At 50.2% G+C, this 25909-nt stretch overlaps 13 protein-coding genes across 13 annotated transcripts; 7 read left to right on the forward strand and 6 right to left on the reverse strand.

Annotated features, from left to right (window-relative positions):
- Window positions 1-588: 588 nt before the first annotated feature.
- Window positions 589-1712, forward strand: N7519_001629 (NmrA/HSCARG family protein; the record flags this gene model as incomplete). The annotated part of the gene is made up of 4 exons (XM_057288407.1): window positions 589-768; window positions 825-962; window positions 1016-1067; window positions 1129-1712. 4 exons carry the CDS (start codon window positions 589-591, stop codon window positions 1710-1712), a joined length of 954 nt encoding a protein of 317 aa, XP_057154490.1.
- Window positions 1713-2872: 1160 nt separating this feature from the next.
- N7519_001630 (uncharacterized protein) lies at window positions 2873-3969 on the forward strand (the record flags this gene model as incomplete). The annotated part of the gene is made up of 2 exons (XM_057288408.1): window positions 2873-3322; window positions 3517-3969. The coding sequence occupies 2 exons, from the start codon at window positions 2873-2875 to the stop codon at window positions 3967-3969; spliced, it is 903 nt and encodes a 300-aa protein (XP_057154491.1).
- A 347-nt stretch (window positions 3970-4316) lies between these two features.
- On the reverse strand, window positions 4317-5751 carry N7519_001631 (DUF1776 domain-containing protein; the record flags this gene model as incomplete). The annotated part of the gene is made up of 4 exons (XM_057288409.1): window positions 4317-5039; window positions 5093-5256; window positions 5321-5660; window positions 5719-5751. The coding sequence occupies 4 exons, from the start codon at window positions 5749-5751 to the stop codon at window positions 4317-4319; spliced, it is 1260 nt and encodes a 419-aa protein (XP_057154492.1).
- Window positions 5752-6517: 766 nt separating this feature from the next.
- Window positions 6518-7765, forward strand: N7519_001632 (metalloendopeptidase WSS1; the record flags this gene model as incomplete). Its single annotated transcript, XM_057288410.1, has 2 exons — window positions 6518-6801; window positions 6862-7765. 2 exons carry the CDS (start codon window positions 6518-6520, stop codon window positions 7763-7765), a joined length of 1188 nt encoding a protein of 395 aa, XP_057154493.1.
- A 315-nt stretch (window positions 7766-8080) lies between these two features.
- N7519_001633 (uncharacterized protein) lies at window positions 8081-8416 on the forward strand (the record flags this gene model as incomplete). Its single annotated transcript, XM_057288411.1, has 2 exons — window positions 8081-8237; window positions 8265-8416. The coding sequence occupies 2 exons, from the start codon at window positions 8081-8083 to the stop codon at window positions 8414-8416; spliced, it is 309 nt and encodes a 102-aa protein (XP_057154494.1).
- A 414-nt stretch (window positions 8417-8830) lies between these two features.
- Window positions 8831-11821, reverse strand: N7519_001634 (snoRNA-binding rRNA-processing protein DIP2; the record flags this gene model as incomplete). The annotated part of the gene is made up of 5 exons (XM_057288412.1): window positions 8831-9972; window positions 10040-11227; window positions 11260-11432; window positions 11495-11746; window positions 11805-11821. 5 exons carry the CDS (start codon window positions 11819-11821, stop codon window positions 8831-8833), a joined length of 2772 nt encoding a protein of 923 aa, XP_057154495.1.
- A 103-nt stretch (window positions 11822-11924) lies between these two features.
- N7519_001635 (actin-related protein 2/3 complex subunit 2) lies at window positions 11925-13285 on the forward strand (the record flags this gene model as incomplete). The annotated part of the gene is made up of 6 exons (XM_057288413.1): window positions 11925-12055; window positions 12148-12676; window positions 12738-12876; window positions 12932-13032; window positions 13107-13155; window positions 13206-13285. The coding sequence occupies 6 exons, from the start codon at window positions 11925-11927 to the stop codon at window positions 13283-13285; spliced, it is 1029 nt and encodes a 342-aa protein (XP_057154496.1).
- Window positions 13286-14009: 724 nt separating this feature from the next.
- N7519_001636 (rRNA-processing protein PWP1) lies at window positions 14010-15663 on the reverse strand (the record flags this gene model as incomplete). The annotated part of the gene is given in 3 exon segments (XM_057288414.1): window positions 14010-14431; window positions 14443-15368; window positions 15422-15663. The coding sequence occupies 3 exon segments, from the start codon at window positions 15661-15663 to the stop codon at window positions 14010-14012; spliced, it is 1590 nt and encodes a 529-aa protein (XP_057154497.1).
- A 226-nt stretch (window positions 15664-15889) lies between these two features.
- Window positions 15890-16286, forward strand: N7519_001637 (COX assembly mitochondrial protein; the record flags this gene model as incomplete). The annotated part of the gene is made up of 2 exons (XM_057288415.1): window positions 15890-15923; window positions 16009-16286. The coding sequence occupies 2 exons, from the start codon at window positions 15890-15892 to the stop codon at window positions 16284-16286; spliced, it is 312 nt and encodes a 103-aa protein (XP_057154498.1).
- Window positions 16287-16791: 505 nt separating this feature from the next.
- On the reverse strand, window positions 16792-17885 carry N7519_001638 (rRNA-binding ribosome biosynthesis protein UTP23; the record flags this gene model as incomplete). The annotated part of the gene is made up of 3 exons (XM_057288416.1): window positions 16792-17588; window positions 17653-17742; window positions 17798-17885. The coding sequence occupies 3 exons, from the start codon at window positions 17883-17885 to the stop codon at window positions 16792-16794; spliced, it is 975 nt and encodes a 324-aa protein (XP_057154499.1).
- An 853-nt stretch (window positions 17886-18738) lies between these two features.
- On the reverse strand, window positions 18739-20001 carry N7519_001639 (uncharacterized protein; the record flags this gene model as incomplete). The annotated part of the gene is made up of 3 exons (XM_057288417.1): window positions 18739-19456; window positions 19525-19661; window positions 19759-20001. The coding sequence occupies 3 exons, from the start codon at window positions 19999-20001 to the stop codon at window positions 18739-18741; spliced, it is 1098 nt and encodes a 365-aa protein (XP_057154500.1).
- Window positions 20002-21458: 1457 nt separating this feature from the next.
- On the reverse strand, window positions 21459-23503 carry N7519_001640 (uncharacterized protein; the record flags this gene model as incomplete). The annotated part of the gene is made up of 3 exons (XM_057288418.1): window positions 21459-22496; window positions 22568-22795; window positions 22865-23503. The coding sequence occupies 3 exons, from the start codon at window positions 23501-23503 to the stop codon at window positions 21459-21461; spliced, it is 1905 nt and encodes a 634-aa protein (XP_057154501.1).
- Window positions 23504-24625: 1122 nt separating this feature from the next.
- On the forward strand, window positions 24626-25825 carry N7519_001641 (serine hydrolase domain-containing protein; the record flags this gene model as incomplete). The annotated part of the gene is made up of 1 exon (XM_057288419.1): window positions 24626-25825. One exon carries the CDS (start codon window positions 24626-24628, stop codon window positions 25823-25825), a length of 1200 nt encoding a protein of 399 aa, XP_057154502.1.
- Window positions 25826-25909: the final 84 nt, after the last annotated feature.

The following is a 25909-nucleotide window of genomic DNA, read 5'->3' on the forward strand; positions in this document are numbered from 1 at the left end:
TTGGAGCAGGTTCTGGATGAGGAAAGTGATCTCTATTACTTGGATTCTAGGTGTTATGTCCTATTCATATAACGGACCTTAGACATATCCTGTCAGAGAAATGAAGATTGGCACAGTATTGACTCAAATGGTACATCTGTTCCAAAATGTAATTTCCCAGTCACAGGTATCCCCAAGGGTCTTTCATAGCTTATAATACCATTGACATCATTAACTAGTAGGGTTCGGACTCCGAAGCGGATATTGAATTCCTCCGGGCCCGCGTCCACGGGTGCAGTTCGGGGTTTGGGGTCAGAAATATGCGAGCACATTTAGTTCCCCATTCTTACTTACTAGTATACTATTAACAGATATCAGGTTTGTCACCCTGATTTCGGGGCCGGCTTAATTTGCAAAGTCTTCGGTGGGGACCATTTCGGGGAGCATTGCAAAGGACCCCCGAACTCACCGTTCGATAGTATAAGTAGCAGACCATTCAGCATATAGATACGATTAAATCTTCAGTCTTCTAACAAGTCTTTCGGAATAACTATTTTATCACTAGCTCACTCGTGCTATTACCTCCTAAGTGGTATTCACCTCTCGGAAATGGCAGGCAAGAAAATCATCGCTGTTATCGGAGCCACTGGCGCTCAAGGAGGTGCCGTTGTTGATGTCTTTCTCAACGACCCGATCCTGAACCAGGAGTGGACGGTTCGCGCAGTTACTCGAGATCCATCCAAAGACAAGGCAAAGAAGCTAAAGGAACTGGGCGCGGACATCGTTGCTGTAAGCATTCTTGTTGGTGGGTTTATGGACATCTCACTTACTGATCGACTGGAAAGGCCGACTTGAATGACAAGGCCTCACTTGTGAAGGCCTTCACTGGAGCTACTGCAGCATTTGGCGTCACCAACTACTGGGAGACTATGAGCATTGAAGCCGAAATCCAGCAGGGACGAAACCTTGTTGACGCTGCGAAGGTTGTTTCCTTACTCTTGCTGTCCTGTATGAATGCACTCTAATACCTCGGTAGGAATCTGCTGTCTCTCATTTCATCTGGAGCTCTCTGCTCAATGTCAAGAAGCGTAAGCATTAGCCGGTCCCCATTTTGGTTGCAAAAAGGTTGGCTAACACAAGAACCTCCAGTGACGCATGGAAAACTTGCCCACGTCTATCAATTCGACGGCAAGGCTGAGATTGAGGAATATGCTAAACAAGTCGGTATTCCGGCCACCTTCTTCCTGCCTGGGATGTATATGCAATCTCTTAGTGGGGCTTTTAGACAGAACCCACCTGAGAATGCCTGGACGTTCGCCCTACCGATGCCTGAAACCGCACCTATTCCCTTGTTCGACGTTCGCAACACCGGAATCTGGGTCAAGGCAATTGTACGAAAACGAGACCAGCTGCTGGGGAAGCGTGTACTGGGTGCTACGAAGTATACGACTCCCAAGGAAGTAGTCGACGGGTTCAAGCAGGCCTTCCCAGAGGCTGGTAAGGCAGCCGGCTTCTTCAGCCTGCCACATGAAATGTTCCTGCAGGGGGTTAAAGACTCAATGGGATTACCGGATTGGGCAGCGGAAGGTATCTTGGAGATGATGCGCCTTGTTTATGAAGACGGATACTTTGGTTCTGAACCGTTGGAAGAGAGCCTTGCGCTTCTAGAGGACAACCCGACCATGTGGGTGGATTTCTTAAAGAAGAACGAGACTTTCAAGGACCTCAAATAAAGGACATGGTGATGCATCTCGATGCAGGTACTGCTTTCGTGCAGTATAGCAGCTCTTCCATTGCTCATTGACTCCGCCCCCTTTTTGCTAGATCTTTCTAGACTTTGAGTGTTTTGTGCCTTTGCTTATTTGTGTTGAGACAGGCCGATGCCTAGTTTGTCAAGCTTGGCTTTTCCAGCTAGCTATATTAGCTAGTTTCTCTTTGCTGATAGAGAATCAATCCTTCTTCTCTCGCCCTCTCTGGTTTTGTAGCCTGATCGCTTGTCCCCATGAGGATATATAAATGGTCTTCATGGCAACAAGTAGAGATCAGCATCAGCATCCAAGATCATGGCCTTGTGTTGATCATACACCCTCTTTGTAGATCTGTAGGACTGAGTCCATCACATAGAGAATCGTGCTTTTGTATTATCAATTCAGAAGATGTTGATCCCCTGGAACCGATATGTAGGACACATGCAAGATGATCTGGCTCTGATAATATCTTGTGGAGCTGCAGCTTGTCCTTCCTAAACATGGCGTTGTTGATGATGATGAGTTTTTCCGGCGTAGCTCGCTCTAAATACGTACATATTGATATGAGGGAGTGCTGTCAGGCCGGCATCTTTAAAGCAGTTTGCCAGTCCACTGGACGACTGTACCCGCCGTATGACTATCAACAACGGTAAGGCATGCATCTGTGGGAAAATAGCTCCTGCATCTAACCTGTCTCAAATATTTCTACGCGTCCGAGTTACGATGTTTCGAATGTTGTGATCCAAACGCTGATCATCGAGACAGTCTTAGATTTCGGCCATGCTCTCTATCAGTAAGACTCACTCCTGATTCTGATCCATGTCAGGTTCAATCACGAGCCTTCAAACTCTTTGGGTGTGAATACTCAGTGCTGGTGGGGACAGAATGGATCGAGCAATACTTCCTGCACGACTGGCTCTGGTCCTCGTAATATGAACCCTAGAGGCGCAGAACGGCTTGCGAGGTCAGTCTATTTCGCGGGGAGAACAGACATTGAGTACCTCCAGCTTCAATGTCATCACCTTGATGCCGGGTTGCTGCCTGTCTGAGCTAGTACATATACATCTCTATCTTCTTTTCTTGTTTATTTCCTTCTTTAGCTTCAATAATCCTCGAGAACAACGAATCGCAAGCCACGCATCAGCATGCCTCAACTCTCACTAACGACTCTCTCCGGAGTCGACCCGACTACCGATGACGACCACCACTTCGAGACGTCTTGGATCTTACCTCCTGCCATCCTCGCCTGTCTTCGCGGTCTAATCTCACTGTACATTTTCGTCTCCATCTTCATCTTCTGGGGCTGGTATGGCACCCACGATGACCGCGCTTCGATTGGTCACTCCTTCAGCTACTTCACCTGGCTGACTTACTGGGGTATTGGCTTCTACATGCTCTTCGCCGCTATCCATACGGCCTGCTATGCACGAACGGGCCGCTCGCTTCTCCTCGACCGTTGGCCGCGAGCCTTCCGCGTACTACACAGCCTGTTGTATGTGACAGTCACGACGTACCCGTTTCTCGTTACGATTGTCTACTGGGCTCTGCTCTTCGCTCCCCCCTGGTTCGAGAAGATATTCACCGGCTGGCAAAATGTACGTATGATCTTCCTATTTCTTTCTTTTCGATATCCCGCCAAAGAAACAGGGCTCAGCCAGTACGCTCGATCCATCGACATATCACAAGCCCTCCCTTACAATTTCCCGGCAGCAATCCTCTGATCCGCAGGTGTAGAGGCAAAAGACAATTAATGAAAGCCACAGTTCAAGCTAACTCACCGGTTCACCAGATCTCCCTACACTGCCTGAACTCCGTCTATGCCCTGCTGGAAATCGTACTCCCAGCCACGGCGCCGCACCCATTTATTGCAATCCCGTTCCTAATCCTCATGCTCCTCCTTTATCTCTGCGTTGCATACATAACCCATGCAACCGAGGGCTGGTATCCGTACTCGTTCCTCGACGTCGACCATGGACAGAAGAGCATTCTTGTGATGGGATACTGTTTTGGCATCTTGGCTGCCGTTCTGGTTCTCTTCCTCGTTTCCTGGGCCCTGGTCCATCTGCGCCGCCGTCTGACACACGGTAAGATTAAGCGGGCGAGGCGGGATCCGCTACGCGCGCACGATGCTTTTGTTGGGACGTGCGGTGGTGAGCAATTGAATGAGATGAAGAGTATGCCGGTCTATGGGGAGGTGATGGGTCGGTTTACTTCTTCTGGCGGAAATTGCCTAGGCGGATAGGGATGGAATGACCCTTCATGATACCGATGATACCCTAGTAAGTAACTCCTAATCTAACAATTGCCTCTATGAGGTTTAACGATACGTTGAATTGATAAAATCAAATCAAGCAGAACAGTACATTAAGAGCGAAGAGTATTTCCAATGATATTATGTACAGAAGAGCATTATTCAAGCGAGTGCTTTTGATATATTAAATATGGAAGTGCCATGGAGATGTGTCAGAGCTTAAACTCTCTCCCAGCCGGTTTCGCTCCCGCTGCCACTCGGGGTCTCCGAGTTCATCCCATTCCCACTGCGGTACCCCATCATCAGCGCCACGAGTCCACTGGGAACCCAGGCCCCGATCAGGCTGTACGACCGGGCTCCCCGCCCACGTATAGCACAGATTTCTTGGACACTTTCCGACCGAAGATATCGCGCGAGGTGGGCTCCAAAGCATCCAAAATAGCGTAGTGGAGGTTCCGCGCCGGGGATCCGCGTACTGTGCTAGGACCAGCAGAGGCAACTGGTCGCTGTTCAACGCTCGACAGATACTGTGAGGCATAGAGGGCTCGCTGCTGGGTACTCCATGCAAGGACTTCCGTGCCTGCGATCTGGTTCTGGCCACTTCTATATGTGGGCCCCAAGTCAATGTTTCCCAGCTGCAACTCGACGACGTCAACATTGCCTTGTTCGAGAAGACGAAGCTCCTGGCGAAGCGAGGCTGCGAAGCCTGAGATTGCTCGGGCTGTGGCGACTTCGGGTCCAGCAAATGGCGCGGAAAGGGAGGATGATATGGAGGGATAGGCAAAGACAATAGTGCTATTATTGCTGCGGAGGGTCAGCAGGGGGAGGAATGCCTGCACTGTGAGGATAGGCGAGAGGAGACGGGTGTTGACCGTGTCGGCCCACGAAGATGGCGGGATGGTCGCGACGGGGCCTGAGCTATAGTTCGGGGATGGGACCACGATAAGGCCGCTCAGTTGGCAGGTATGCGGAGGCACTCCGGCGATAGGCGACTGTGGTTGAGTGATCAAGGAGCGAAGCTCTTGCAACGAAGGATGGATTTCGGACGGCGAGGAGGATGTCTGGTGCACAATGTTAGTTTGGTCCGTATAAGAGATACACGAACAGCACTTACAGTTGTAAGGTCCAACCAGAGAGCCTTGATGTCAACACGGTTCTCAGACTTGACGATATGCTCTTCATCCGCGGAAGATACAGTCACATATACAATATACCCTCGACGTTCCAAATCCATGGCAATAGCCCTTGTCATCGGCTCATGCGGCGAACCGGCAACAACTATAATCACAAAATTAGCACCCAGATCCTAGCGCAGATCGAATGCGGACATTATGACACATACCAACAATCTCTTTCCTTGCGCCGTTGCTCGCCCTTCGGGCCTTTCTCCGTTTTCCGTGTAACTTCTTGTTTCCATAGTATAAGACAACACCGGTTCCGATAAATGCGAGGATGGCTGCCGTGAATGCGCGATTCCGACCCATCCAGCTTTGAATCCGGTCTGTCAGGCCTTGAGATGGCCGGTTTCTTGGAGAAACACGGGCCGGACGAACAGTTGGTGGTAGCCAAGACTGCTGGGCCAACATATCCTTGATCGCGTGCGCGGCATGATCAACTTGTCGGTCGATCGAGTCTGCGACTTCGAGGGAATACCGCCTTACGTCATGGGGTATAGCCGCGAGCTGGGTGAGGAAGTATCAGCACCGAACGTATTTCTTTGTCTCCTTCCATAATACTCACGTAGTCAAAAAAGAACTGGTCATCGCTCGTCATCTTGTTTATTTTAAGAACAAGCTGGAAAGAAAAAGAAGAGCGAAAGTTCGATAAGATGGATGCTGATAACACTCTGGGTGTTATCGGAAAGGTCACATGAGCAGCGCTTTGTATAAAACTGTTAAGCGTGAGTATACTGGACTAATTATGTTCTTTGCGCTTTTTCTTTTGGTTTTTAGATCCCCTTCTTAATCAAAATTGGTGGAAAAGCAGCAAGATGCGGTTTTCAACAACTCAGCTGCTGTATTTTTTTTGGGATGCTGTGGATATATATCTGGGCCAAGATGATGCAACAGCATAGACAAGATTGAAGAATAATCATCGCTTTGACAGCTCCTAGTATTACCCGGGAATATTCCTGCAGAGCAGTTCTAAATTCTATTGAAATCATATCTAACCCATTGTACATGATTGGAAAAGCATCATTTCACCTCGACTATATGGAAAACACGTGATCTGAAATGTAGCCGGAAATATCAGGCGTTGAACGGGTGCCTTGCTTATCCCAGAAGGCCATCCATGGATGTCCCAAACTTGGGTTATATAAATTCTCGAATTTCCATCACTGGCCATGTTCCTTTGACTGTTCCTGGCTACCTGCACCGCCATCTGAGTAGTGCTACCATTTGGTCATGTTCTGATGTGAAATCTGCCTGCTTAGACCCTCGCCTCGGAGGAGGCCATCCCAAAGAAGGCAGTAACACTTTCATACTTGCGGCATCCTTTTTTAACGTACCATCCAAGTTTTTGATCTAAAATCACGAAAATGCGGGAGCTAGACCCTCTGATCTCGGAATACCGCCACGAAAAGAAACGCCCTCGAGAAGCAGAGGCCCTCTTGATCCTGCGCAAGGTCGCATCGTTGGTCAAACCAATCATGCGGCAGCGCGCCTGGAGAGTGGGCGCACTCTGTGAGTTCTATCCCCAGCAGCGAAATCTGCTGGGGCTGAATGTCAACTCGGGCCAAAAGATTTGTTTGAGATTACGGTATCCCTCCGATCAACGGCAATTTCTCCCCATCGAGGAGGTTGTAGATACTATGCTTCATGAGTGAGTGGTTTCATATCTCAATACCCAAAAATATGCGGAATTTCTGATGAAAAAGTCTAGACTATCCCACAACATGATTGGTCCTCACAACCAGCAGTTTCATGCTCTGTGGAATCAACTTCGTGATGAGCATGAGGAACTAGCCCGAAAAGGCTACACTGGAGAGGGATTTTTGTCTCAAGGAAAGCGCCTGGGTGGCCAAAGAATCCCGCTGGATGAAGCCCGACGTCAGGCTCGTGCAGCTGCTGAACAGCGAAGGGTTCTTGCTAAAAATTCTGGCAAAAAGCTTGGCGGCACTCGCGTGCTCCGAGGAACAGATATACGCAAGCTCCGGGCTGACGCTGCGCAGCGGCGAATCGAAGTAACTCAGGGTTGTGCATCCGGTACCGATCGAAGCACCGAGCTTGCGGAAGAAGCCTCGCATGGTTTCAGGACCCAGGCTGAGGAAGACGATGCAAACGAGCGGGCTATCATGGAGGCCTTTATAGAGCTGATACAGGAAGAAGAAAGGGAGAAATACGAGTCATCATATGTCCCGCCAAGTCAAGAGAACCCGGCGGGACCTCGAGCAAAATCATCGCCGCCACCTACTGCTTCCGACACCCCAACTGCTATCTCTGAATCTCTGCCCGTGCTTCCAAAAGAAGCCCCGTCATCGAGTCACAATGAAACAGTTAATCTTACAGCGGATAACAGCTCATACGAAACACCCTGGATATGCCCAATGTGCACGCTCGAGAACCCGTCTACCTTCCTGTGTTGTGATGTTTGTGCAGCAGAACGACCGCCTCCGACCAATACGCTATCTACATCCACCCCGACCAAAATCCTACCCAACCAGTGCGTTCGGAGTCACGAAACTCAAAGAAAAGGCCTTTATCTTTTGATCGAAAGGAAGAGAAGCAAACGAATCCCGGGAATCCATTTGTTTTCAAGAACCGAACCCGTGCACTTGATACCCTGAAATCCTTGGACCGGGGTGTAGACAAGAAGCCTCTTGGATGGGTCTGCATCTCGTGTAGTAGCTTTATGGAGACCCAGTGGTGGACTTGTTCTTGTTGTGGGACAATGAAGCCGTCCTCTTGATCATATCTCGAGATGGTTCACCACCATATGCCTATATGCCTTGAAACAGGGAATCATGACCGTTATGAAATACATACCAGTATGACAATGAATCTTGATTGAATATTAAATTTTCATACAAATTTTATACAAATCCCGAAATCGGTTACCCAGTAGAGTAGAGCCCCCCCTACAAAAGTAGCACGTGACCACCATGACTAAGAGAGCTCCACCGGGCCAAATTTTCTCACAAAACTCCCAACTGAACTCTTTCCTCTTCTCCAGTTCCAACCAACACCAAAAGTCCAGTGTGGACCGAGACCAAGAAATGAGATTGATCTTCGGTGCATGCTGGAAGAACCCACTAATAGGTATGTGGTACTAAACTCCCCTGACAGGACCAGTGAAGAAACAACAAACATCGCACCAAACAGACTCTATCATGATGAGATTCGCATTAGAACCGGAATTTTTAATAGGAAGAGCCGGAAGAGGTATGGCAGAGGCTGAAAGCCCTGTCGTCGATGCTTATAATGGTTCTCCTGAGTAGAGTCTTTGGATGCTTGTTGTTTCTTTTCTTGGTCGTGGTCTTGGAAAGGTCGACGTGTCGTTGCTTGGAATAAATCGCTAATGATTTCTCTTTTGCAATGCAGATTTCTGATTCTTTTTTGATATCGTCGACTGCTTGGATGATTGCCCGTGGGAGAATATAATAGCTAGACCAATTGAATGAAGTATACTTTGATACACTTATATTTATGAAAATTCAGTAGACATCCCAGGGAAAAGATTATATTTTACTTCGAAATTGAACTATCATACATTCCTTATATTTTCTTCAACTCCCAAGGATATAAAACTTTTATATGGAAACCAAGATAGAGAAGACCTCCAAGGTAACAAGGTCGAAAATGATCATAACGCCAATAGACATGCTTGTACACAAACCTAATCCTAGGTAAACTTAGGCAACGCTGACAAACTGGCGCTTCTTGCCCGTGCCCTTGGAGGTCTGCTGCTCCTCCCAAGTCTCCTCATCAACGTAGTCCGTGGTACTCTGCTCGCGGATCTGGTTGCCAATGAACTGCAGCGCGGAAAGGTTGAAGCCCATCTCGTCCTTCTGACGGGCAAGGACCCGACGAAGCGATGCCCGAATGCTGTCGAGCATAGGACGCATCATCTTGCTGGCAACAATCTGGCGGTGGTGCGTCTTCAGGATGAAGAATAACACGCGGCAGGTGAGGGGCACGTTCCATTCGCGATCGGCCCAGATGTTGAGGAAGGTGAAGAGAGCGGAGAGTTTGGAGAATGGCAGAACCAAGAGAGCGTCCTGGAGGGCAGCGGCGGGGATCTTCTGGACGGTGTTCAGAACGTGCTGCTCGGCAGAGACGTTGTTGAGAGCCAGGTAGACCGGGTTACGATCGGGCGGGGCAGCGTTGGGATTGACGGCTTTGACCTTGCGCCAGTCGCGGACGACTTCGAGATCCTCGAGGCCTAGTTCCAGAGCTTCCATGATCTTTTCTCCGGCCATGAGAGTGCCGGTCGTCTGTTTGCCAGCATCGACGGCCTCGGCCTTCTCGCCGTCTTCACCGTCCTCCTCCTGCTCGAGGGATGCGGTAAGTGTGCTGTCGTAAGCCTCTTCCATCTCCTTCTCACGTTCTTCCTCCAGGAACAACGGCTCGTCTGTTTGCTGCCAGATGCGAATGCTCTTGTCGTGACTGGCACTGACGATGAAATCACCAGTGTGACTCATGGCAAGTGCCCAGATCTCGCCGTGGTGACCAACAAGGCGCTGGATTTGCTCGAACTTGTCACCGTCCCAGTATTTGATGTTACGGTCCTTGCTTGCACTGAAGAAGTTGTGCCCGTTTCCATCCTTGTTGTGAGGAACGAATGCCACTGCCATAATACTGTCCTCGTGGGCCAAGAGAGCCTTGTGACAATCACCAAAGTCCAACCCCCAGAGTCGAACGGTCTTATCAGCCGAGCAAGTAACAATTAGTTTGCTGTCATAGGAAATATCCATGTTCAAAACCGGAAGCTTGTGTCCGTAAAGGTTGAGGAATAGCTTCAGCGAGTCGACGAAGAAAACCTTCACGGTGTTGTCTAAGAGAGAAACCGCCAGAAGTCGTGCATCCGGAGAGAAGCGAAGGTTGAGGATATCGTCGTTGACCTTCAGCGTTCTTGTGTGTGCCAGCTTGAGGCGGGGGGGTGGTACGTTTGGTTCCCGGGATCTCCTCCTGGACAACCTGGAAATTCCAAAACTTGGCTGTCTTGTCTGCACTTCCACTGACCATAGACTTGCCATCTGGGTGCACATGAAGTGACCACACGGGTCCGTCGTGGGCTTTGATAGTGTCGAGCAATGTTGAGGATGCGATGTCAAACACCTCGAGTTCTCCGTTCTTGTTACCAACAACCACAATCTTATCTCCCGGAAGGAATGCTGAACACAGGGAATATCCACACTCCAGTGTTCGTAGACAACTTTCGGTGCGAACGTTCCAGATCTTGAGAGTGCCATTTGAAGCAGAGGCAAGCATTCGGTCGTCGGAGCTCAATGCAATCGACCGGATATCTGTTCGGTGGCCAGGAATGTCCACTGCCAAGCTCCGAGTGTAGTCCGGATCCTCGCTGTCGGTGTTCTTCTTGTTCGCTGGCACAACATTGTAGGCCTCAAGCTGGTTGTTTGTTGTTGCGGCAAGGAGGTTCAAGCCACTTGATTTGTTGGTCATCCAGTCAAAGGAACGAACCTTTCCGCCAGTTCGCACGATAACATGTTGGACAAAGACTTCAGACACGGGAGCGGCGGAAACATCCTCAGGCTTATCGTTATCCTGTTCTGGTCCGTTCTCCTCGGTGCGAGCCTCCTTCTCCTTTCTTCTCTTCTTCTTCCGGGCCATACTCTTTTGGACCTCCGACTGAGAGCGAATGCGCCAAACCTCGACCGACTTGTCGGAACCGTGGAATCCAACGTAGTCTGCACGGGGGTGGAATCGGATGCCAATTGTGCGGTCCTTGCCATGTCGGTAGAAAGTTCCTCGTTCCGTAAGAATTCGGCGACCATCTGCGCCCACCTTCTCCCTTGAAATCTCCATCATAGCCGCTTCGTCAATCGACCAGACCCTAAGTTCACCGTCATTGCCAGCTGTGATACATCCGCCCTGGTCAGGCGAAAGACCCAAGCTCCAGCACTCGCCATTTGATTGTGCCACATGTGTTTCAATGCAGTGCTGAGAGGCGAGATCCCAGACTTTGATCAATGCATCTTTTCCGGTAGTTAATAGGAAACCTGAGTGTTCACTCAATCCGGAAGCAGTGAGCAATTCGGGGATGGGAATAGGAAATGTAGCGATGTGATCTGATCGGTGTGTCCGCGAAGTCTAAAAAGACCGGTCTCAGTGATCAAATCCCAGAGGATGATGTCGGTATCTTTCGAGCCACTAGCGAGGCGCACGCCTGCGTTGTCGAAGGCCAACTTGGTGACGGCGGATTTATGGCCGTTGAAAGAAATAATGACCGTGGCGGTGCGTGAATCCCAAAGACGAATACTTCCGTCCTCGTAGCTAAGAAGAGACATAACAGTTAGCCAAAATCACCCGACTGGGCCACATTGGAGGACACCCACCCAACTGCGAATATATCTTCATCTGTCATGCTCTGAGTGACCACAGTAACCTGCGCTCTGCAGGCAGAATCGCGCCATCTTCCAAGGAGTTCTCCCTTCTTTACATCCCAGCACAAGACTTCCTCACTTGCGCCGACAATGGCTCGTCCAGCGCCCGTCTGACGTGCAATGCCAGTCTGGTCGTCTTTGGCCCAAACCGCATTCGAAGACGCCGAAGCGACGAGCCCGAATGTATTCGAATGCTCGAATTTACTGCATAATGGTTAGCGCCCAGATCAGATAATTCCAAGCCACAAAAAATCGCACGTACAAGTATGATTTCACCATCGTTGAAGGCGGATGGGAAAATTTTTGGAATCTCCGATTGCTATCGATAGGACAAAATTAATACGGGCGGTGACAGCGACCTCTCCGGCTCCCCCCACCGCCCATGACGATCACGGGCAACCTCACAACAGCCACCCATTTGCACTGTATACCATTCATTGTCCTGCCCGTCATGCTTCTCTTAGATTATCAGAATGCTTTGATCCAGTCGCTCCTAACGGAGCGTTTTTCTGGGTATGCTTTGTTCCTCCCCCTTAGCACTGCGACCCCGCGCATTGTATACACATCACCCCGAAGCAGGCACCCGGCTAACAAGCTGAACTCAGAGCACCCCCCGCCTCCATTGACCAAGTGGTTTCCGACTTCGACGGTGTGACATTCCACCTCTCTACTCCCGAGTCTAAGACGAAGATCCTCATCTCGATCAATGTGAAGTGCTACAAGGAACTGGTTCAGTACGGGGCCCAGGAGGTGTTGGAGAGAGAATACGGTCCCTACATTGTGTCTCCGGAGCCGGGATATGATTTCTCAGTACAAGTCGATCTCGAGAACCTGCCCGCAGAGGAGGAGGCCCGGAATGACCTGATTATGAAGCTTGCCCTCCTGAAACGGAACGCAATGGCTGCTCCCTTTGAGAGAGCATTCGATGAATTCAACAAACTCGCGGAGGAGGCTTCCAGATACACTTCAGAGTCAGCACCACAGGGTATCCAGGAGGGTGGTGAAGTTATGGCGATCCACTACCGTGAGGAGGAGGCCATCTATATCAAAGCCAATTGGGACCGAGTCACAGTGATCTTCAGCACCGTGTTCCGCGAAGAGACAGACCGCATCTTTGGCAAGGTCTTCCTACAGGTTCGTACTTTGCCTCAATTGGTCTGTGGATCCATGAGGAACCCTTATTAACAGCCTATAGGAATTTGTCGACGCCCGGCGACGTGTCTTGACGCTTCAGAATGCTCCTCAAGTCCTGTTCCGTAACGACCCTCCCCTTGAGCTTGCAAATGTGCCTGGTTTGAGTGCTGCTGGAGGCGAAGTTAGCTATGTCACCTTTGGTATGAATGCAAAGTGTGCCATCAATTTCCATCTTAGTACTGACTCGGCTTTCAGTTCTGTTCCCTCGACACCTGACCCCGCAGCGTCGCTATGAAAACATTTCCCACATTCAGACCTTCCGTGATTATTTCCACTACCACATCAAAGCCTCAAAGGTACGCAGTTTTTCTCGGTCTTGTTTAGATATTTCCAAGGTTTCAAGGTATCGATGACTAACCCTTTATTACAGGCTTACATCCACACTCGAATGAGGAAGAGAACAGCGGATTTCCTTCAGGGTATGTGTCATCCAAGCAAGGAAAGTATGTTCACTGCTAACCCACAACAGTGCTCAACCGAGCTCGGCCGGAGAATGAAGAACGTGAGCGCAAGACTGCTAGTGGTCGCACGTTCCGAGTGCAGGGTTAGAGCTTTGAATTTCTTTGTTTGTACCAGCCAATTCAAGTCTACAAGTCGTCATTGTTTATACACTTTTTTTTTTGTTCCTTGCTATCTAGCAACACGCTTACTCCTAGGCAATCTTTGATTGGAAGGTGCAATTCGTCAAACTTTGCCAGTATTGTTTATGGGGTGAGTCAGTCAATGTCGAATGTCGAATTCGGAGCCAGCACTCACATACATAGGATGATGACTTGATCGCAGCCGATAGCCCGGCCCGCACTCATGCCAAAACTGCACAAAAACTGCATTTGTGTTGGACTCGGTCTGTCTAGTCAGATGTGCCCAAGTAGTGAAGGAGATATTGTTTCATGACACCTCAATTAGGTGATTTAGAGTAAGGATAAGGTTGTGTTACGTGGGTCCAATCGAACCAAGCGTAGTACCACGTGGATAAGGAGATTTACACCTGGGCACGTTCAGCTATTGCCCAAACAATAATTCAGGCTGTAGGGCATCATAAGGTACGGCGTCACGGTAGAGTGCACTACCTCGAACAGCTACCTAGTTGACCACCCGTGGACGTGTAGTTATCTTACAACATACATATGTATGTCAACGCTTGAATATGATTGGAATTGTTCTCATATTTCCAAAACTTCATAACAGACTGGTCATTAACACGCAAAACCCAACAGCAAATCTATTTTTTGGCGCATACGAAACGGAAGGATCCACGGGTATCTGTGTCCATCTAGTCCTCATCCATCGACTCCCAGCCATCACCACCACGAGGCTCCCCCTCGTCACCCTCCACCTCCTCATCGTCATCAGAATCGTCATTATCAGGATTGATACCAACAGTGCGCTCCTGAACATCACCAGCAAGGTCAGGCATGCGAGAGACAAACGCACGACGGACAGCGCCGTTAGTCGAAGCATCCCAGATCTGCACATTACCCTTGCTACCAGCAACCGCCAACCGGAAGCTGACCTCCTGGTCGGGAGCAAAGTTAGTAGAGAACACCTTGCCGACCTCGAGCTTGCGCGTGACAACCAGAGTGGGCTTGTCGTTCTCGACGCTCCACAGCTTGACGGTCTTGTCTGTTGAACCGGTCACAAGGAAGCCGGGGATGGAGCGGTTGATGTCGAAGGATGAAACGGAGGAGTCGTGTGCTTGCAAAGACCAGACGGGCTTGGACTCGGCGGGGTGGTGGGGATATTACGCATGTCGTAGCGGTAAACCATGCCGCCGTCGGTGGTCACGTAGAAGAAGTTCGGGTCGTGCGAGTCCCAGCGCACACACTCGACGTCTGCGTCGACGCCCCAGCGCGCCTGGGCGTCCGGCGCACGCATGTCTGCTGCCACTACCGTGCGGTCGTAACTGCCGCTCAGCAGGATGGTGGACTCAGTTGGGTGCCAGTCTAGTGAGCAAACCTTGTCCTTGTGGTTGGTGTAGGACTTGGCGCAGGTGGCGGTGGTCAGATCCCAGAGCTTGACGGTCTTATCGGCTGAGGCTGACGCAAGCAGGTTGCGGTGCTGACGGTTGGCGGCCAGCGCTAGGACGGCATCGATGTGGTACTCGTCGTTGGCCTTGGCCTTCTTCTTTTGCTTCTTCTTCGTCTTCTCGGCGTCCTGGCCGCCCTGTCCGAGAATGGCGTTGGGGTACATGCAGTCCACGACATCCAAATCCCAGATCTCAATATCAGGCTCCATGGTTCCGATAGCCACAAAGTTTCCTTGTGTCCGGCCTTCGGGGTTCTTGCCAACGGGGATATCGAGCCACTCTGTGCAAAGCGGGATGCCGGGCAGCATGATGTCGTGGTGCACATAGAGGTTATCGGCCTTGTCTTCGTAAACGTAGACCTCCAAGTGCGCAACTTCGTCCTCCACCTTTCCGGCCAATAAAAGGTTGTCGTGGGGCATAATCTGGAGCTCCTCGCGCTCCTCATCATCCTCGTCCTCGGGGATCACAAGGTACGGGTCTTCCTCGTTGGGCTGGTGGTAGGCCAGGGATTGGACATTGCCGAACATGGTGACCTTCTCGCCTTCCTCATCGACCTCCTCCTTGTCGTAGTTATCCATGTCGAATTCCTTCAACACATCATCATCGCTGTAAAACCGATTAGCTCGAGTTGAATTCTCGCTGCGCTAAACACTACTCACTCCTTTGAATCGGCGCCATTGGTTGCTGAGGCCTTCTCCTCAGTATCTTCCTCCATAACATCATCGCCCTCATCTCCAGAACCATCCTGGGCAGCATTCATATCGTCCTTGGCATCCTCGAGCTGCATGCGGGCAAGCTTAGATATACGGCCCATCTCGGCCTCGTCGATCTCATATTTGGTAGGGAACTGGGCAGCTACACCGCGCCTCACCCAAGTCGTAGTTGTAATCATGGAAGACATTGTGAAAGTGTTGTGACAAAACTGATCACACTCGTCCACTTTTTTTTATCGGCGATATTTTTTTTTATCGGTGTGAGGGGCTGTCCGCCCGGCAGAATCTGCCCGATCTCCTTACCGCCCGGGGGTTTTGCGGAACCGTGATGTTCTTGCTTTGCGTTGATCGTACGATTGAACCTGCAATTGTCCTTCAGGTCGTTTTTCTTTTCAACCTAGTACCACCGCAATTATGCATTCTCACCTACACACCTCTTACAATGCCAGTACGTCATGTCCACCACGCCCAGAAGATCCATCTAGCCACCACATCCCGTTTCATAAGTGCCGATACTGACTGATATGATACAGATTGCGAAGAGATCATGACTGCTCTCGACGAGTGTCACGCCAAAGGATTCCTCCACAAAGCTTTGGGCAATTGTAACGATATCAAGGTCGACGTGAACAAATGCCTATCCGCAGAGCGATACCAGCGCGCAAAGCGCAACCGAGACGAGGCGCGCAGCAACCGCCGGCGTATTGAGGAGATCCGGGCCAAAGAGCGCGAGCTTGATCAAGGGCCTGCTGTACCGGCGGCGGCGGCGAATGTTGCTGCGGCGGCTAATGCCAGTACTGCGAAGCAATAGACTACTGTGAGATGCGCATATGCCATCATGTTCGGGACTGGAGTTTGGAGTGTGCTCTTTATGGCTATTCTTTGATTTGACTCATACCTGAAAGACAGCACCGCTGCTTGGTATTAGTGGTGGCCTTCCGCATGGCCTCGAGATTGCTGTTCGACTGGGATATCTTGTGAGAATGCATGGCGACAGGCAAAATTATCTCCTCTCATTTCATCTGGGGAAGAATACTTGTACAATATCTGAACATGTAAATATATATACGATCGACTGGACTTCGCTCTGTCTTCTTTCTCATGATTTATCTGGCACCAGTGTCGGACACTTAATCTACGATGTACTGGGTACGATCTCTAGAATGATATCGGATGTACATTACTATTATGTACACCAGTTGAACTTTTAGATATAACCCATCCGATCTGAACGCCGCGCCCTAGGAGTGAAATAAGGTTGAGAATGCATGCAATGATAACCAGCATCATGAGTCGCCTATGCCGTAAAGATTCAATCAAGCGTCAACCTCCATGGCCTCATTAGGCTCGGCGGCCTCGAGATCTTCACGAGGACCACTCTTAGCATGACGACGTTTCCTCTTGGGCTTGGCCGCGGCAGCTTCACCGCCATCATGTTGCTCAGTAGCATCCGCGACCTCCTTCCGGACAGCCTTATCCTTCTTGGGTGCCGGCGCCTCAGTCTTCTTCTTAGGCTTCTTCACGCTGAGAGGATTAGGCGCTTTAACCTTAGGACCGCGCTTCTTCTTCGGTTCCGCCTCATCAGCACTCTCGCCATCAGCTTCACCATCCCTCTTGCGCTTGCCCAGCATAGGATCCACATCCAATCCAGCGCGGAACTTTCCACGCTCATGACCATCCCGCACCATCTCGGACGGCCCACTCATCGGCTCCAGGACCATCACCGAGCGCTTGACGTAGATGATAGGCACTCCGGGAATGGAGCGGGCACCAGTGCGCAATGCGTGAGAACGGCGCATAGCTTCCTCTTCTTTACGATCCTCCTCGGTTTTCCGTCTGCGGGGCTGATTCTCGCTGTTGTTCGTTTTTCTCACGATTGGATCGGCGCAAGCCAGAATGTAGTGCTCCTTATTCTTCTTTGAGTCTGGGTTGGGTGAAAGCAGCGAAAGGAGGCACTCGACTTCGTCGATGGGCGTGGAGTCCGCATTGTGCGAGCAATGGCGGAGCGGGAGTTCTGTGGGAGGGGGAAGGAAGAGAGGTCGGTATGGCTTTTCGGTTTTGGGGTTGATGGGTTGTGCGGCCATGATAGCGGCGAGCGAGCACTTTGTCAATACTGTGAGGTGGTTAGTTGGAATACGTCTTGGCGGATGGGGACCGTGAGATTCGGTGCGACTTACAAGGCTTGACCTTGCCTTGGACTGTTCGTTCAAGTGCAGGAATTAGCTCCATCTTGAAGGAGTCGGTGGCGCGAAGGAAATTTGAGTCAACTGTTCGAGCGCAAGTCAGTATGTACATCAGAACAATGCATTGAATGGAACATACCCAGGACCTGATAGGCCTCTCGGAAACCGAAAGTGAGCTCATACTGGTGCATAAGCTTGCGATACTTCTTTGAACGCTTGGCCCTCATTGTGAATGGTGTGTGTCAAGTATTTGAGGATTGAATGCAGCAAAAGCCAAGAGCTTCTGCGTCGACCGAAACTTTTTTTCATTCTGCCGGGCGGGAGCGGCGGTGGTCTGGTCCGTGCTGGGAATGAGGTACCCAGTACTTTGTCAAAGTGGGGGCATCTAGCCTTGAAATTAAGTACCTTATACTTCGCATTTACTGATGTCAACAGACTTAAAGATGAGAAACTAACACAGCATACTATATATTTGTTGACGAGATATTATTATTAGTTCTGCTTAGACCGAAAATAACTATTATATGATTGACATACAGGCCACATCGCGCCAGTAATGGAATCCCTCATAGGTGAGCCCATATGTGTAAGGAGTCTCCAATATGATAGCAAAGATGCTTGGTGTAGGCAGAAATCACCAGCTTGGCCGGTCAGCAGGAACTCACGGAGTTCCAATGTAAATTCCCCGCTGGACATAGAGTCCCTGACCTGATGGACGATACAACGGATGGGAGTATGATGATGACCAGCGAGGAAGCAATCATGCCTCGCGCTGGAGCACCCGGAGATATGTGCAAGTCATTCCCAAGGGGTTGACGGGTTGGGATTTTGACTGCAATGCATGGTTGGGACCTGATTCCACACTTGCAAGGCATCGTAGCTGCGCAATAGCGATGTAGTTGGACGAGCTTTTTGCGATAGATATGAGCATCTCACATTGATGCTAGACCGGGAATAAATGCCTGCCGAGATTCGGTTATTCGGTATCAATGAAAACTGGCGCAAGTCCGAGACACGCCGAATTCAAGATCGGTGGATATTTGTGAAAGAAAGTCTGATCGTAAAACCAGTAGCTGTCTCTCACCCATCACTTTTTTTGCAGGATGCGATCACGACGGAGATATCGTCCATTTTGCCTCCTTCAATAGCCAGACCCTCTTCCACTGCCTTCTCCATGAAGGGACTCTCTGCAAAGGGATCCTGGGCAATCGTCAGAGCAGCATTAAGCAGTTCCCGAGCGACATAGACATTGCGGTCATCAGACAGATGAGGATGCTGCGCAGCATTCTTTGTTGCCGCGCGCCCTTCCTCCCATTTATCAATACTGTCAATAACGACTTTTAGAACCTCATGTTCCCAAAGGTTATCCATAACGCCATCCGACAGCGCCAGCACGACGTCGTCTTCCTGCACCGCAATTTTGGATAAGACTGCATCTTTCCGAGGTGTGTCCATACTGTTGGTGCCAAGCTGCATGGGACAATCGAACCAATGCCACTGCTCGGCAGTGCGGAAAAGTACTTTCTTCTCGCTTGGCCGAATCACGAGGATCTTACAGTCGCCCAGGTTTGTAACGTACAGCAGTGGCTTCTGTGTCCCATCTTGTTCCTTGGTACAGTGCAGTATGGCAGTGGCCGAAGTTGTTGTGCCGAGCCACTCGGTAGGAGATGTGGTTGCCCGCAATGTCTCCTCGTATGCATACTGCAGGTATCCGACCGGGTCGAGGGTAGGCGTGTGGTGGTCGACATTCTTTTCGACCTCGAGGGCCCAGAAGTGTAATAGGAGTCTAGACCAGAGTCTGTATCGGGGAAATGAAAAGGTCAGCGATCGTGACAATTGGTACCAATTGAGATTGAGACCACTCACGCAGCATGACCACGAGGTTTCGTAGCCCAGGCGCCTACGCCATCGTCGACGCCTATGAAGTTCTCCGCGACAATGATGGCATCATCTCCGTTGTTCAGGCCGCGGACTAGCTCGCCCTTGACGGATAATCTCTTATCCTGGCTTAGCCCGTGAGTGGTTAAAGGATCGGAGAATGATGACGAGGGTGGGGAAAGGAAAGGCGGAGGAAAAGGTCGTGAGGGTCGTTTGGCACACAGAGCGTAGCCAGTCTCGAATCGAAAGGGCGACTTGGGGGGGAACGAAGGGCTGGTCGGGGACGGGAGTGGTGATGCCGTAGGAGGGCCACACTGCCGCGTGGTATGGCCGTGCTGTGCTCGGTTGTCGGAGGCGGGCACTCTGGACCGGGGCTTGATTTATGCTTATGTTCGCGATCCACTTGCTAATGGACGTCCATGATGATGATAATGAATGTGACACAGCCGCTGCCTTGGTCACCATCCCTAACTTGGCTCTCTGTGCACCAAGATGGGCTCGGTGAAGGGGTTCTGGGGCATTAAGGCATGAAAAGGTAGAAAGATGAAGAGACAGAATATAAGACAGAAAATAAGGGTTGACTCAGACCTGGCTTTACCTAGGTACCTAGGTAAGGCAAAGAAAAGAAAAAAAATGCGACTCACCGGGCGAGGGCCGAGAGAATCGAAGATATCACTGGTCTGCGCCGCCGACTGTTACCTTCTGTACCTTACACTACGGAGTATCTCTGAGAATATGAAAATCGTCAAAATCTCCAGATGTCGGCATTTCTGGTATTTTGATATTTTGATATTTTGGTATTTATTGTTCTTTCAAATGTTTCCTTATTTTTGCTTCTGTTGGATTTGTCCAAAATCTATTTTTTCTAGAGCAGTAATACAAAAACCCGGGAATCTTAGGGCTACATTTACTTACATTTACTTAACTATATGCCGGTTCACTAATCCTCCCAGGACTTCCAGGACTTGTCTATATGTTGTAGGTACATGTATATCCCCAAAGATGACATTATCTAAGTTACAGTTGATTTCGCTCTGTTCACACATATGTTCCAGTAAAGGCTATATCAGCCGAGTCAGCAAGAGATGCAAAATGATTCAAACTGAACTACAGGACAAGTTAGCGAGTCCAAAAAGAAGGATCTGAATATGTCCACCGGTTGAAGATTAGCGTTGAAGACCATAGCCAGTCTCGCACCAATCGCTGAACTAACTGGAGCTGGGGAATACTTCAAAATGCCCCAAGACATCGGTGGAGATGATTTCCATGTCAATGCTGTGGAGGTTAGATACGAGGCAGAGGTAGTATTACCAAGGTAGGGTGTCTCGCGAAGCCGGGTGGTCCAAAGTGTATCACTTATGATGGGCTCCTGAAGGTGTAGCCGCGTGCTCTGCTGTTGATGAGGTCGCCTCGTCGTATATGGGATGGGTCTGTACGGAACATTAGGTAGCAGCTTGGGCTGAATTAATTCATTTCAAGACAGGATATGTAGACCTCTCGTCGTGGCTTCATCAAATAAATGACATGGCTCATGATCAGTTTCCGATATCTGTCAAATGATGTTGATTGCCCTTTTGCTTCCTCTCATTACTTCCTTTCGATGGTTTCTCCTCATCGAACACATTCCTGGTGGGATCCATTACCTTTTCCTCCTTTTGTTGTCACCTTTGTTGTCATTTTTGAGGGTGTTCTTTTTCACTCTTTTTTTTTTTCGTTTTCGTTTTTGTTTTGCACATTGGTTTCGGTTGGGTGCTTCTCGTGAAACTTGGATTGGCATTGGAAACTGCGAATCGTGAATCGTAGTCGTGATCGTGATCGTAAGTCGTGGTTGGAGTGACGGGACTGCGAATCGGGAATCGTGAATCGTGAATCGTAGGTGTAGTCGTGATCGTGATCGTAAATCGTGAAATGAGAGACGGCTCTTAGGAGCTCTTCCCGGAGCGTTCACTGGGTGTCATAGCGCGTTCGTTGGAGATTAACAGAGCGAAGAATTCGAAAGCATTCTCCAATTCAATGGCGATAACGTTGTCCTTGACGTCACGCTTGAGCTCAGCTAAGCCATCGAAGAACTTGCGAGCAATTGTGGAAGCAGTAGCGGCGAAAGTAGGTCCGCTATTCCGTCTGTGTGCAAGTCCACGCTTGGCCGCCATGATGCGTACATGTCGTTCCGAACAACGGCAGTAGCGCTCCACATCGTAGATGCAGTGCAAGGAACATTGGCAGATAGAGTCGCAAATGCACTTTCCTTGTCTGACATGGTAGTAAAGATCAGGGATGGGCTCTTTCTTGCGCTCGTCTCCCATGCCTGTACCGTTAATTTGGGCCCTTTGTGACAAGTGTCTCTCGTTCACAACATCCGTGTCCCAGACCTCCATTCCCACAGCGTCTTGGCTGAGCCATGGAAGGTGGTCGAATGGGATGTCGTCAGGCGGAATACGCCATGGAGTCAGGAACAGATACTTCTCTGACAGTGCTGTCATGGTTTCCGCTGAGATGGAGTTGAAGAAGGGAATCAGTTGTCGCCATTTCTCACAGTAGGATCCGCGTCGGTAAGAGACGGTTCGCATCGCAAACTCACGATACCCCAGGTAATCAATGGTCCACTGGCGGCGTTCCTCTTCTCTGGGCTGGTCGATATATGCTTGCTGGAAGTAGGCGAGGACGTCTTTCCGAAGGATTGCACAGATTTGGGGAGAGTCCAGCACTTCCTTGAACGCTAGTGCGATGCGATAGAGATGATCAGCCTCTGGCATAAGGTGCGGAATCTCCATTCGTACTGCACGAGCGTCGATTGGGAAGGAACCGCAGAGCTCAATGCTGGCCAGCTCAATGGTAAGGCGGGAATAGAGGGCGTAATACAGGTTTTCGACAATGTCAATGAGCACAGCTATCTTTGGAGTGCGCACGTTTTGCTCGCTGCGTGTGATCCAGTATGTCAGGCCAGTCTTGGAATCGTCGGGCTAAGAGTAGAAAGTCGGCGTTAGCAGTTACATTTCCAAGCAATAGGTAGAAGGATTGGGGCAAGGCCTACGTCAGCGCCGTAATACATGGTGATTGTCTCCATCATCTTCGCCATTGTGTACACCTTGCCGAAGATGCGCACGATGACACCGAGATGAATCGATTCCTCAACAGGATCCATGTGGTTGGGGGCCACAATTTTGGTTGGAGATGTGGGAGATGGGATCGATGGGACCATGACCCAGTCGTCACTGCTCACAGTGTAGAGACGAAGGCGGTCCTGGCCACTAGACGCGAGCTATCAGAGGTCAGGGTCAATGCCAACTCTCTCAAAAGTGAGATCAATGCGTGGAGACAAATCACTCACCAATGCGCCAGAGAATCCTGTTCTGTCATCAGGTCGGTCAAGGTCCCAGGGCACGTCTGGCTCATACCAAGCCGGGGTTGAAGTTGAAGTTGAAGTTGAGGAGACCAGCGAAGGCACGGTCGAGCTGGTGGAAACTTCGGTGTGCTGGGGGTGTCTGGCAGCTCGAGCTCGTGCGACCAGGGTCAATGCTTCCTCCACGATTGACTGGCAGTATTTGAAGAAGCGCTCCTTCATCTGTTCGATCTCTTCAAATGGAGGATCCTCTCCAGCCTTGACGCGGACAGAGGCATCTTCCATCATGGCCTTGATGGCCTGGGCGTAAGCATCAATACAGTCCTTACCCTTTTGGAAAAACAAATCCAGGTCGTCTCCTGATTGCAGAGCATTCAGGCGGGCCTGGGAAATGGTAGAAGCCATGACTAGAGGATCAAGGTTGGAATCGGACGCCATGGGGACAGTTGGGAGAGGAGTAGGAGGGAACATCAATTCAGAATAAATGGGGGAATCCTTTGAGACAGGACGCTTGAAATGAGGATAGATAATTTCTTGAGGATGGACAATCTCTGGCTCACGTGTAGGTTGGGCAGGCGACTTGCGTAGTTTGGAGAGAGCTCCCCGTAGACCTATTTTGTTAACCATGATTGCATTTGATACAGAGAAGAAAGAAAAGATGAAATAGTCCAGGGCTTGGCTTTTATATTTCTAACATGGATATACCGAAATATTCTTTAAAAAATCAAAATAATAAAATATAAATACGATTGTCAGAACAATGAATTCACAGCCTGTCAAGTAGCGAACGGTCTGGGTAGGTGCGACTCACACCAGGGACTAGACTAATCTTGGAAACAGCGAACGAACGGAGAACGAACGGACCGGCGAATAGAAGTTCAATTTGAAGTTCAACTTCTTTGTTTACATGTAGAATGACATACGGATTTAAATACTGCGGCTGGGATCGCGGGATCGTAGCGTGGGGACTGATTCCGGAACCTGCACTTAGGGCTATACTCATACTCATTCCACGGGATTTGGGTCGAGCATTGGACTGAGCAGGTTTGGCCATACATACAACATTGAACAAATGTCAGTAGAAAATTGAGAGGTAACGGAGAACCTACTTATGAATAAATAGATGATACTGGAAAAAAATAAATAAAGGGAAACTACCTACTACAAGTGTGTAGGAGCAAACTATGTCACGTGATCTCTCAAACCTTCCAACCTTCCAAAGTGGGTGACTGCATAATACCGACAACGCGGAGAGTCGAACGGCGATGGCAACATCTGGACACGTGAAGTACAATACTATCACAAAAAGCCCCATACTCTAACACCTCAATTGAGCTTGCGTGACAGAAAAAAAAATAGGTAGCTTCTCTTTGATTATGCGTGTCATCCTTAGTGCAGGGGCCATGCTAATCTTCTCTGTATATTTTCAGTTGACCATATGCCCCGAAGGGCGAAATGTATGGCCTTGAAGTTGAATTTAACCTCACTCGGTGGCAGAATCACACCGCCTTGAATTATGCATGGTGATTGGCCAGTCCTGGACCCGCCCGGGAACCGCCCGGGAACCAACCTGGGCAGGTGGGGTTGGCGGAGCCCTAAGGCAACCACTGTACTTGGCCAAAAAGAGACCCCAGACTGATCCTCTCGACGTATTGTACATAGCTGATTATTATTTAAACCCCCCAGCTACCCCTTATATGTAGACCCTCTGTCTTAGTATCATTCTCTCATTCTCTCCAAAAAGAAAACATGGACGCTAGTTTCCAAGCCGCTATCGACACCGGCAAGATCAACGGCGCTGTAGTCTGTGCCACTGATGCCGAAGGCCACTTCGTCTACAACAAGGCAATCGGAGAGCGCACTCTACTCTCAGGCGAGAAGCAACCACAGCAGCTCGATGATGTGCTGTACCTAGCCTCAGCCACAAAATTGATCACAACCATCGCCGCCCTCCAGTGCGTCGAAGACGGCCTACTAAGTCTAGATGGCGATCTGTCGTCCATCGCCCCAGAGCTCGCAGCAAAGTATGTTCTCACTGGCTTTGCCGACGATGAAAGCCCTCGGCTCGATCCACCAGCCCGCCCCATCACCCTCAAGATGCTGCTTACACACAGCTCTGGCACCTCCTACCACTTCCTGAACCCGCCCATCGCCAAGTGGCGTGCGCAGTATGCCAACCCTGAGAATGAAGAACCTCGTCTCGTTGAGGAGATGTTCTCCTACCCGCTCAGCTTCCAGCCCGGTGCCGGCTGGATGTACGGGCCCGGTCTTGACTGGGCTGGCCGTGTGGTGGAGCGCGTCACTGGTGGCACTTTGATAGAGTTCATGCAAAAGCGCATCTTTGATCCGCTCGGTATTGCAGATGCTCAGTTCTACCCTGTTACCCGTGAGGATCTGCGAGCCCGTCTCGTCGACCTTAACCCCAGTGACCCCGGTGCTCTTGGTAATGCCGTGCTCGGCGGTGGCGGCGAGATGAACTTGCGAGGCCGTGGTGCCTTTGGTGGTCATGGGTTGTTCTTAACTGGCTTGGATTTTGTTAAGATTCTTCGCTCGCTGCTGGCTAATGATGGCGTGTTGCTTAAGCCCGCTGCCGTCGACAATATGTTCCAGCAACACCTTGGCCCCGAAGCGGCGGCAAGCCACCGAGCTGCGCTTGCTAGTCCTCTAGGGCCCTTCTTCCGCGTTGGAACGGATCTGGAAACGAAAGTTGGCTATGGGTTGGGCGGTTTGCTGACGCTTGAGGATGTTGATGGCTGGTATGGCGAGCGGACGTTGACTTGGGGTGGTGGCTTGACGCTCACTTGGTTCATTGATCGAAAGAACAACCTCTGTGGCGTTGGTGCTATCCAAGCTGCGCTGCCGGTCGATGGAGACTTGATGGCCGATCTGAAGCAAACCTTCCGCCATGATATTTACCGCAAATATAGCGCGTGGAAGGGTCAGCAGTAGGCATAATTGACGAGGGTAGCGAAGGGGGTCTCTTTTCTGGTAAATGGTTTATTGGAATACGGAATATGTAGATATCACTCCTTT

The sequence above is a fragment of the Penicillium mononematosum genome (assembly GCF_028829835.1).
Source record: "Penicillium mononematosum strain IBT 11891 chromosome Unknown utg000001l:1.0-4488741.0:1.0-4491989.0, whole genome shotgun sequence".
Taxonomy (NCBI): Eukaryota; Fungi; Ascomycota; class Eurotiomycetes; order Eurotiales; family Aspergillaceae; genus Penicillium; species Penicillium mononematosum.